The sequence below is a fragment of the Musa acuminata genome, chromosome BXJ1-2, assembly GCF_036884655.1.
Source record: "Musa acuminata AAA Group cultivar baxijiao chromosome BXJ1-2, Cavendish_Baxijiao_AAA, whole genome shotgun sequence".
NCBI lineage: Eukaryota > Viridiplantae > Streptophyta > Magnoliopsida > Zingiberales > Musaceae > Musa > Musa acuminata.
This window is the reverse complement of record NC_088328.1, coordinates 24,936,612-24,948,861: the sequence shown is the minus strand read 5'-3', so window position 1 is coordinate 24,948,861 and position 12,250 is coordinate 24,936,612. Positions and strand designations below refer to the sequence as shown.

The 12,250-nt window shown below is 40.5% G+C and overlaps 2 protein-coding genes across 2 annotated transcripts; one reads left to right on the top strand and one right to left on the bottom strand.

Moving 5' to 3' along the window:
- Positions 1-4,633: 4,633 nt before the first annotated feature.
- LOC103975852 (alpha-galactosidase) lies at positions 4,634-8,439 on the top strand. Its single transcript, XM_009390957.3, has 15 exons — positions 4,634-4,781; positions 5,046-5,104; positions 5,481-5,537; positions 5,662-5,696; positions 5,823-5,926; positions 6,170-6,245; positions 6,323-6,381; positions 6,493-6,558; positions 6,949-7,032; positions 7,130-7,194; positions 7,286-7,368; positions 7,445-7,535; positions 7,642-7,694; positions 7,973-8,116; positions 8,214-8,439. Exons 1-15 carry the CDS (start codon positions 4,651-4,653, stop codon positions 8,298-8,300), a joined length of 1,194 nt encoding a protein of 397 aa, XP_009389232.3. The 5' UTR covers positions 4,634-4,650; the 3' UTR covers positions 8,301-8,439.
- A 1,164-nt stretch (positions 8,440-9,603) lies between these two features.
- LOC135603985 (uncharacterized protein At1g65710-like) lies at positions 9,604-11,913 on the bottom strand. Its single transcript, XM_065094338.1, has 2 exons — positions 10,832-11,913; positions 9,604-10,740 (listed from the first exon to the last, which is right to left on the bottom strand). Exons 1-2 carry the CDS (start codon positions 11,852-11,854, stop codon positions 9,748-9,750), a joined length of 2,016 nt encoding a protein of 671 aa, XP_064950410.1. The 5' UTR covers positions 11,855-11,913; the 3' UTR covers positions 9,604-9,747.
- Positions 11,914-12,250: the final 337 nt, after the last annotated feature.

Here is a 12,250-nt window from a genome sequence, read left to right as displayed (position 1 = left end):
TGGAATGGTGATTTGAGGTCCTCGTGGGTGTTGCTCCTCGTATCAGACAATGATCTCGGATGGCAACTCACAGCGCAGATATGAAAACAAAAGACGACAGCTTGGTTTTTGATCTCATACATATAGACACTTCCGACTGTGCATTAGATGAAATGATTCTGCAAACAGCCGCATGAGGTGGAATTTCTTCTCGGGTCAGATAATCCAGAGTAAATCTCTACAGGGTTGGAAACAGAGTCTACATGCAGAAATCACAACATAAGATGAGTATCATACCTTTTGTTTTCTCCTTTTATGACATAGGGTGGAGGTTGGTGACGGCGTGATCATACAAGGATCACGTTTGATTTGTTCGACCATCACTTATCACTTATATTGGGCGATATTATAATTAAATTTTGATGAATCATAAATCTAAATTTTTATGATCTTATTATCATAAAATTTAAATTATAGATAGTATTATCACCGATGATATTATTATCCTAGAGGACATTATTATCAAAAAATATTGATAAAATAATATTTATACTTGTCAGTTGACCCGGTCTAAGCCCAGTTAGGCTACTAGCATGACCTTTTAGTAGACTGATTTTAATCCTGCTACAAGTCCAAAAGCTTTTATGATAAGCGGGCCCTATTTCAGCTCAATATTAATTTAAAATGATCTTAATCAAAATCTTAACTCATTGATTCATTTTTTAAGCTTTCAGCTTATACCATCACTCATGTGATTGACTTACATAACACTTATGATTAGCAGGTTGAGGTGAGAAAAAGGCTTAATGTCATCTCGAGGATCTATCAATTATGACACATCTTTTAGAAGAAAAATCATTATCAAATAGCATTCACGAGACTTCATTAGATTGCTCTTGAATTCCTTTTGACTCTTGATCCTATTGGAAATTTTATCGATATGTGATAAGTTGAGACCATAGCCCGAAGCTACTTAGTATAGGTCAACCAATAATAACATCATATGCTAACAAAATATTGGCCTCTATGAATTTTGTCAACATTATCATTGAGCAAGGCTATGAGTCAGACCTGACATACAAGTTGATGATGCTGAGAGGGGTAGAAGGAATCACTAATGAACCATATCAAAAACTAAAATGTTGGGGTAAGATCATTAATAGTTAACCTTAGCTTGTAAAATGTGTCATAGTAATGTATGTCAATAAAAGTATCTATGTTGATCAGGGCCTTTTTGATAGAGACGGTGTCATTATAGTTGGAGTTAAGGCTTTTCGCCTCCTCTTTATTGGATCCGATCATAAAGAATTTAATACTTTCTAACATAGTCAAATTTGATTATGAAGTTTTCATTATCTACGAGCATGTCCATGAAGCATTCAGTTATAAAGCTTTTGAGTCTCAAATTTTGATGATTAAATTAATTGATAAATTTAAGAAATTAATATTATGCTAAGTGATGCAAAAATTACTTTAACTATGGATTTGGGCCATTAAATGGTTTATTTTTTTATTATATAATTAGATATTATGCTTGAATATTATCGTGTTGAAAAATTGGATGTTAAATCAACAAAATTGGTTAATATACTAAAGATCAGACTTCGTATCAAATGTCAGGCATTATATTACAAGATCGAATATCGTGTTAGAAGATCAAATATCATAGTAAAGTTAATATACTGAAGAATTAGATAATATATTGAATGCTTAGATAAAGTACAAAAGGATTAGATGATATACGAGAAGAATGGACAATATATCAAAAGTTTCAATGATGTATTAAAAGAGTGGTTGACATATTTAGTTTTAGTTAAATTATTAGGCCCGTACAAATGCTTAGTTTTAGTTAAACTCAAAATAGACCTTTACGAGGTTAGATTGCTTAGGTTAGTTTTTGGGCTATTTTAAGCTCTTATTAGGCTTGAAAGCTTGTCACCCAACCTGATGATAGTACTATCCTGAGTTGTGGTAGTACGTTTCAATGTAATGCGATTTTGGTTGTTTAGTATTTGTACTACTCGGAGCGATTGGAGAACCTTCAATATTATGTTTTTAAATATTTTTCCTTGATTCACTTCATGTTTTGAGGCGTTCGGAGCCTTTATATATACCTCATATGGTTTGTGAGTTGAGATAAGAGTTGCTAAAGATATTTTAGCTTAAGTACGAAAAGTTTTCTCTTGTATTATAAAAGTTGTTCTTTGATGAAAGAGAAGTGTTTCAAGTATAGAGTTTTTTCGTAAGCCTTGAAAATGAGAAAGGGTAAAGGATAGATAATTTTCAACCTTTGGATCAAACCATGAAGTGTTCAAATCTGCTAATGCTAGTAAGTATAGTCATGAAGCATAAAGCATCTATTATCTCTTAACATAATCAAATTTGACCATAAAGCATCAAATCGAATCAAATAATTAATCATTTATTAATGAACCCGATTACGAAGCATCTATTATCTTTTGACATAGATAAATTTGACCATAAAATATCCTTTATGGTCAGATGAATTTGACTATAAAGCCTCTTGATGCTTCTAAATTTAGCTTTGAAGTGTCTGTTATTTTATAACAGAGCAGAATTCATCCATGAAGTGTCTACTATCTCCTGACATAATAAAATCTGGTCATCAAATTCTCGTTATCTTTTGACAATGTTGAACCCAACCATAAAGTATCTATTATCTCCTAACGCAACCAAATTCAACTGTGAAATATTTGTTAACTCCTAATACAATTGAGTCTGGCCATGAACTATCTATTATCTCTAAAAGTAATCAAATTTAATCATGCAGCATTCTTGGTCTCTTGGCACAATCATGAAGATACATATTTGAACCTCTAAGACTTGACATGGTTGAATCATTAAATTATTATTACATTTTGCTTTGGTACCCTTTACGTGCTAACAATAGCGTAAATGACAAGGATGTCGATTATATGGAGGATTAAACATGATTATCGACACTACATCGACTTGGAATTTTTGGCAACTCAACACGTTGACCAAATGGTCCACTAGTTTCATGTAGTTTTACAAGAAATCTAAGATTTGAATCCACTCACTTCTAACATTGAGACTTACAATAAGGGTTGACGATGGACCTAGGTTGGCTCTAAATTCTCAACATGTCAAATAACTAGATCTACTTTAACACGTGAGACGCATCCACCTAGGTGAAAAAAATAAAATAAAATTGAAGCACCTTACATATCCCAAATGTCTCATTATAACAATAAAACATTTGAAGCGTTTAATGAATTCCAAAGCATCTCATTTGTATGTGATGCGTTATCTAGGGCAAAAAAGTATTTAATGCATTTGATACATCTCAAAGCATCTCATTTGTGTGTTATATCGATCTAAGATAAGAAAACATATGAAATATTCGTTGTATCTCAAAATATTTCATTGACATATGAGATATCGATTCACGATAAAAACATAACTGAAGCATGTGATGCATCCCAAATCATCATGTTTGCATGTAATATGCCTATCGAGCATAAAAGGTTTAACGTACATCTTATTTATATGTTAAGCATTCATGTAAGGCGAAAATAATAACAATAATCAAGATCCCCAAAATATACACATCTTCTTTCCTTGAATTAAAAATCAGAGGAGATACATGTTATGGACATTTTCTATTTTAAAATTATTTTTAGGTCCAATCTTTATATTTTATTTATTTTATAGTGACACGATAAATGGACTTGTCAGGATCAATTTCATTCGGTTGAATCGACAACTAAATTTGCTTAATGCATACTAAAATTTATAATCATTTATAGAAACAATATATAGCAGATATGGATTCAAATTTTATAGAAACAATATACAACAGATATGGAGTCAAATTTTATGTAGTTAATATGATGGTGTTTACTTAATTTGTTCATTGCCATATTCATATTTATTTTTCTTTCCCAATTAATCTCTTCGTGGAAATCTAAAACCACATTCATGTCTGAAAGATCCTTTTGTTTTTCTTCTATCTTTTTTTCTTTCACCCACCAACTAAAGATAGTCATAGTAATAATGGTAGAAACGGAAGCTGTTAATAATGATGACTATGAAGATTACAACAACAACAACGATAATGACATTCGAAATACCGATGATAGTGGTGGAAATAGTGATAGTAATTATAGTAATGAATAATGATAACAATAGTAATAACACTAAAAATATATGAGTGGTGATAGCGATAATTGTTATGGAAAATTAATGATGACGATGACGAGACCAACGTCGGGAATTGTGATGACCAAATGATGGTGGCGACGATAATTAATCGTATTCGATCGCACAGTGATGATGCATTTATTACAGCATATCACTGTTTATCCTAACGAATACATTCTTTCCCTTCCCACCAATATGGACAAGTCCGTAACATACATTGCATACGATTCGGGGAGCTGGTTTGAGCTAATTAGGTGTACCCCTTGACGCGACGCCGAGGTACGTCACCCACCTTGACTACGGTCGCTACCGCCGTGGCGGGTCCCACGCCATCCGTCGCACTTCATTGGTGGAACAGGTCATCGACGAACTGCACCTTTCTCTCTTCGCCCACTCCTCTCTCCGTACGTTGATGCTGTATAAATATCGGTGTATGGTGACTTTGGGTTGGATATCAGGATGGCTCGAGCTGGAGGTGAGGCAACGATGACAACTCTCCTACTCTTCGTCTTGCTTCCGATGATCGTAACGGAAGGCAGAGTCACGAAACGTGGGGCATCGGCGGTGGAGAGGAGAAAAGTGTTGGACGATGGCCTCGGCCGGACTCCTCCCATGGGGTAATTTTCTTCTCCTGCAACAGTGCTTCATAGGCAAACCTTGTTATCTATTCACGTGGGAGTTTTTGTCGTAGGAACGTTCATGTTCTTCTTTTATGAGTATTATTCCTCAAAAGAGAAAACAAATCATCCTTTTTCTTCCGCAGAACATTGTTGTTTGTTCTTTACACTTCACGTGAATCATTTTTGCTCTATCTTTGAAGCAACAAATTGACTTTGTGCATATATGTGATACCGATACTGATCTGAAAAAAACTGGATCAGGTGGAACAGCTGGAACCATTTCCAATGCAACATCAACGAGCAGACCATCAGAGAAACTGGTACCACTCGTCTCTCTTCTTCTCTTCGTGTTTTAGGTTTTGTTCATGTTGCTGTACCCACCCGACCTAATCCTTGATATGATGCAAAGTCATTTGCAATAACGTCGGTGTGCTGTCCGGGGAATATTTAGTCGAGTCAACACGTGAAGGGACAGCAATACCGTCGTTGACCTGAGGATTATTAGATCATCATATTACACCAAAAGTCTTCGTCTTCTTCCCTTTTACAACCCACCAGAAGTTACTGTCAAAAAGAAGATGACCAACTTGCGTCGCAGTCTACCAAACAAATCATGAAAACAGATGCTAAACTATGAAATGTTACAAATCATGAAAACAGATGCTAAACTATGAAATGTTTTGCTGGTTTATGCAGCTGATGCACTGGTGAACACTGGACTTGCCAATCTGGGTTATCGATATGTCAACATAGGTCGTCTTCTCCTCTATCTCTATCCAAACCTTATCGTTTTGATTGACTGATTCAGTGGGTAAATGGTTTAATTTACTGACTCGTTTTCCTGTTGTCGTGGTGGTGGTTTCTGGATCACTCTCAGATGACTGCTGGGCAGAACTCACCAGGGACTCTCAAGTGAGGATTATTTCCCATCTCATCTCCTTTCTCCTGCGCCATGGATGCTCATGAACTCAGTTTCTGTATTCTATCACAAATTCCTGTTCTCATCCATGATGCTAACGCATTTGAGCTTTTTATCAGGGAAATTTAGTGCCAAAGAAGTCGACATTCCCCTCTGGCATTAAGGCGCTCGCAGATTACGTGCATGGAAAAGGGCTTAAGCTTGGAATCTACAGTGATGCAGGGTATTAATTTTATGGCATCAGACAAAGCTTAAATCATGTACCTTTCTGTGATGCAGGACTTATTTAATGAGTAGGCATTTGAGATATTATTAAATGCGTTATAGGATAGGCCTATAAAACTATGTAGCATCATAAATTTTACAATGCAACAAAGGGCTACATTCAAATGAATCTACCGGTAGTTCTTTGGAGATTTATTGTTCCAAGCAAACATAGATGTAGCCTAATGGTGAGAAATCTCAGGACGCTGACATGCAGCAAGACAATGCCCGGCTCCTTGGGACATGAAGAACAGGATGCAAAGACCTTTGCCGCCTGGGTATGCAATGGTTTCAACTACCTACTTCAACGTCTCAGCCATTTGGTATGTCTGCATTCTCATGGCTTCGATTTCAGGGGATCGATTACTTGAAGTATGACAACTGCAACGACCAGGGTATCAAACCAATTGAAAGGTAGCTATATGGTCAATGTCTAAAAAGAAGTTGGTTTCTATATCAAATGATCAGATTCCAGCAGGTGATCAAACTTATGAACTGGCATCTGAATTGTTCTTCGCAACGTAGGTACCCCAAGATGAGCAGAGCTCTAAAGAATAGTGGAAGGCCTATTTTCTTCTCTCTATGTGAATGGTAGGTTTGATTGCCCCAAAAGTTCATAAGAGCAGAATTCAACATGAGTTTTTATATTTATAGATTAATGTTAGCTAGGATACGAATGAGTGGATGGGATCATATTTGACTTGACAGCTAAAGCAGCAAAGCATTTCTGATTAGTTTCCTGTTCACATCAACCTGCACACAAAATTTGATAGACAAATTAGCAGTTAGATTCCTAATGGTGCATCATACTAACCACTGTGCCTGTGATGACACTGAAGCCATTTTTGTACCTCTTGTCTCGTGGATTTGAGTTTGCTTGCACTAAGCTGATTATTCCAGCGAATTTGGATCAAACAGTGCATCAGATGGAAATTAACAGAAAAATTTGACTTGTCTCTCTGCAAAAAAACTACATCACAGGGGTGTCGATAATCCAGCAACTTGGGCAAGCACTTTAGGACACAGTTGGAGAACAACAGAAGACATCTTCGACAAATGGGACAGGTTGAAGAGATTACCTGATCGAGATGTTTGTTTCAGAAGCTACATTAGATTTCTCTAATCTCGTTCAGAAACTTGTATTTTACCTGCAATATATTAGGATGATATCGCTTGCCGATCAGAACGATAGATGGGCAGCTTATGCAAAGCCTGGTGGCTGGAATGGTACTTCACCTTGACATTAATTCTTATGGTTGCAGTAGTGTTGTGAGCAATGACCAAAAGCATCTTCTCATATTTGTCTGAATGATGTTAGATCCGGATATGCTTGAAGTCGGAAATGGCGGGATGACAACAGAGGAGTATCGATCGCATTTTAGTATATGGGCATTGGTCAAGGTATTTACTCTCGATATGGGAAACATTTGCCTCCCATCAAATCCTTCAGCTGCATTACTGATCTGCAATCTTTTAGGCTCCCTTGTTGATTGGATGTGATGTAAGATCAATTACCAAAGAAGCATACGATATACTGAGCAACCAAGAAGTCATTGCTGTTAATCAAGGTAAGAGCTTAATGAATGCTATTCCATTTGCCATTTCAAATAGGCTTCACAGCAATCAGTAGGACCATATAAAAGAGTTCTCATTCTGATTGGTCTCTGCCAACAGACTCACTTGGAGTTCAAGGGAGGAAGATAGTTTTGGGACCCAATAATACAGAGGTTTGCTCCTTTCTTTATGCTGCAATCCTTTTACACGGAGACTTCATAAGTCTAATGCATCTGCGACAATGTCAACTACATCGACAAATTACTACTTTATATCTTTTGTTTTCTGTATCCTAAAGATAAAATTCTGGAAGAGTAGTTATCCAAACCCTAAGAAGAACTCTTCTGATTTAGACTGCATATAATGGAAGATGAAAATGTATCTCGGAGATAAGATCTTGAGAATTGATGTGATTCTTTCCTTACGTTGCAATTGTTGCCTGCTTGTGTAGGTTTGGGCGGGTGTACTCAGCGGCGGGAGGGTGGCTGTCGTCCTGTGGAACCGAGGAAGCTCAAGGGCAACGATCACAGCCCAATGGCCTAACATCGGCATTGTGTCACCATCGGCTATTGTTAAAGCTCGTGATCTTTGGGCAGTAAGTATCGGATATATGTTGTTGTTCTATGATCTAAACATCTTCCAAATGTTGCTGGAAATTTTTACTGAGCTTCATGTTCTTGATTCATGTTCAGCATGCGGATATTGGCAATCTTCAAGGGCAAATCACCGTTACGGTGGACTCTCATGCTTGCAAGATGTACATTCTGACACTGCAGTAGAGCATTGTGCTCGTTGCCATGTAAGACTTGGAGTTGGAGCACAAAGATGCAGAAGCCCGTTTCTTTCACATATTTCATGAACAAGCTTGCTATATTTTTCGATTCAGTGAAGACTACACCGTTGTGATTGATTAATGGCAAAAAAAAACAATTAAAACAGTATCTAGAATTCAAATTGTTTGCTCACGATGAAATGCATTACAATTAAATCTTAGCAATTACACCTTGTCCGATCTTCTCCATGACAACCACAGCATGAGCAGCCTTTCTCTATGGAGCAATAGCGTGAGACAAACTTCATTATGTTCCTTGAAGCATGATTTCTATGACAGTTTTAATAGCGTTCGCTGACCAAAGTATGAAACATATATAGATCATAACTCCTCACAGATCAAAACAACAACTCGAAGAAAATAGATTTGCAGAGAACCGTGCAAACAAAAAAGAAAACGAGAACTCGTAGCAGAATGTTACGGCAGCTCCTGAAGACTAATCAGAAAAGGCTTTTGAATAGAAACCAACCAAATTGATTTGAAGAACATCCTAATGCAGGTTGTGATCTTCGTTGCGGTCTACCCTTTGGTTTATAAAAGAGGCGTGCAATTGCAGTCTCATCAAATGGTTTGAAAGAGAAAGCAATCTGCCAGCTTATAGCATCGATAAAAAGTGGTCGACCCTTCTCAGATCACCTGCAGAGTGTTTACCTCAATAAAAACATCAAAACGTAGGACCACTTAGATCAGATATATCTTTATTGGCCAAAGTCTATGTTTGCTTTCCAACCAAGAGAATATTAGCAGAAGTTCTGCAAAGTGAGGACATTTACTCCAACTAATACCTCTGAAGGGCAAGTTACTTTTTTGGCTACTGGTGCTCAATGACAACTTTAGAGGATGAATGGTCCAAACCTTGGAACCATCTTAAATTGTTCCTTATCAAAGGTTGCTGAGATAGTGGAGAATGACGTGTAAATATATTTGACCAACAAATACTGGATGTGACTGTCAATGAATCCCAAGTTTGGTTTCCCACTCTAAGATCTAATTGGTTTGGATTAGGAAGATTTAAATGAGATGTGGTGTTTGACACCTCTTATTAGATGAATCTGGAGATCCAGATGCTTTTTCCCTCCTCCTTTGCTTTACCTTGTGACAGTTCTCTGATGTGTCTGCTAAAGAAGAAAGTTAGCTTTTTTACTTTTTGCTGCAGCAACATGAGCAAGCTTGTAACATGCAAAAACTACTGTTACAGCATAATAAGAAGGAACTCTACCTAGAACTAAACAAGATTTGAATGCCAACTACAAGCATAGATTGCCACAACCATTTCCACCACAGCATCTGAGATTGTGTGGAAAGAAGGAGAAGAGAAATTACATCATCAATGGCAAATTCTCCCTTGCCATGGCACCAAAATATTGTAGAACCAAGGCGCATTGGTGCAGCCACTACGAGCTCGAACTAGCAGCAGAGTAGGCTCGGTTACTGCCAGGCTTGCCACCACCACTGTCACCACTACCAGTTCGGTGAAGCTGGACACGATGATGAAGTTCTCTCTTACTGTTCTTGCTCGACTTCGCATTAGACCGATGGTTGCTGCTGTTACCGGAGACACCCCTCGATCTTCTTCCTCGGGTTTCAGGTTCTCGTACAACCTCGGGAACTGGCTGCTGGTGGTACCGACTCCCATGGCTCACCGGGCTCTGGTTGGCTTCTTCTTCCTCCACCTCCTCACCATCAATTGATCTTGAATTCTGGTAGCGGTCCGTGGAATCGACCGAATTGGGCTCCCACCCCGAAGACCATGGCTGTCCCATGAAGCTGTTGCTCCCCGCGGATTCCTGAGGCTCTACATCGCTCCTCCTCATGTCCCTCACCGTAACATACTTATGGAGGCTTGGCTCCAGGAGATCATCCTTCACCACAATCTCCGATTCCACAAATGGCACTTTCGATGCCGAACCTCTCCTTTGGTGCCGTCCATTGAGCGAGCCATTGTTCTCCGACGAAGCGGAGTTGAGATCAGCCACTGCTTCGAGGATCGAGCAGGCCTTGGACACACAAGCAGGGAGGGAGAAGGATGCTTTCGGAAGCTGCTGCTGGTAATTATGGATGTCTTCAAGAAGAGAAGAAGCATAGGAATTGGGATTGAGAAAGGCTTCCTGGTTCAGCTCAGAAGGGTGGTCGAGATCTCTGGAGGATCTAGTTCCTGAAATGGTCTTCAGGATGTGGCTTTCCACCCCAAGATTCGGCGACTCTGTAACCTTGGATGACGCTTTTGCTATGGCTTCTTCCGCGACTGCAGCTTCCGTCTCTAGCTCTTTCGCTCTACAGCTCATCACCTGCACATCGTTGCTTCTTGTTGCGCTTGTGAACTCTGCTGCTGCTCCATTTCTTTGCGAAGAAGATTTGCTTGCTCGAATACTGTTTTCGCTTGTTTTCTGTGATGAATTAAGTCGAAATCACAATCTACGAACGATTACTTGCGAAAACGAAGGGAGAAAATGTGGGCAACACATGATTCTTGCTCACCTGCGTGTGCGATTGGCTCAGCTTCCGAATTCTTTCCTCGCCTTCGTTGGTCTTCTGAATCTTGTTATCAATGCTCGCATGTTGGTTTGCTCTGAGGGCGTTCTCGTCAATTTCTGCCATCGGATTCCTGCGAAACGGCGATTGCTCGGCCTTCCTCGACGAGCTCCGGCTGAGGGATTGCGGCTGGTTCGGAGGCGGAACATGATAGGCAGCATTCTCATTAGATATCGGAGTAGTATTCGCCGGCGACCGCGACCGAGGTGAAGCGCTCCTCAAGGCTCCGGCCTCGCCACCTCTCTTGTTAGAGGCAGCAGGGGAGACTCCCCTCCCCTTCTCACGTGCCGGAACAGCCACCATCTTTGCTGGCGGCTTCGACCTCTCGTTGGGGGTGCCCGACGAAGCCGGCACTTCGGAGCGCCTCCCGGGAGATCGGCTCACCCTCCGTCCTCCGCCACCGCTTCCTCGCTCCCTGCTCCCCGACCGCTCCCGGCTGGGCGTTCTCCGGCGAGGGGAAGGCCTCGACGCGGGCTTCTCCCCCCACTCCCCTTCCTCCTCATCCCCCTTCTTCTCATTGTCAAAATCATAGCTGCGCTTCGAACCCGAGTACTTTCTGTGTCCAATCCCCGTCTCGTCGGAGGCCTTCCCCGACGAGCTGCGGCTGAGGCGGCCGCACTGGATCAGTATGGCGTCCACTTCCTCCTTGGTGCAGCTTGAGGTCCTGACGGCAGCAACCGGCCTGAATTCCTCCACCGCAGGCACCACCACGACCCCACCAGCGCCATTAGTCTCGACCTCTTTGCCGGCCTTCTTCGTCGGGGTCTCGCCACGCTTCTTCTCCTTGTCGTCTTCGGCCGCGCTCTTCTTGGCGTTGTGGGCGACGACAAACACCTGCTTCTTCTCAGCGGTTGCTTCCACCACTCTCTGAGATGGCTTCTCTACTTTCTTGTCGCTCGGGGCGCTACAGGAAGTGGGAGCACTCCTTGGCGGCGAGACCGCCTTCTTCTTGCTAAGGCAAAGTCCCATTTGGTGGCAACAGAAGGAAGGCTCGAAGCTTGACTTCTTCTTTGGAAAGACGCAACCGCTTTTGCGGAAGTGGAGGAGATTTGAACTCGTGGAGATGAAGAAGAGGGGTATTTAAGGAATAGAATATGGATTTCAAATTCGTGGAGTGGGCGGGATGTGATGCGCGTGTGAAGGGCATGGAGCCGTTGGCTGTGGTATCTTTACGAAAAGGTCTGCTGCACTTTTGTGAGATCGCAAATGATAAGTCCCCTCGTTATTAACATACCTCTACATCAAATACAAAGATTCTTGTTGTTCTCTTCGTCGTTGTACTGTCGGGTATTAAGGGTGTTTTTAATCTTTTTGCAACGGCTATGTCAACTGTCATTTTCGCTGTCTCGTTTGCGGCATGTTCCT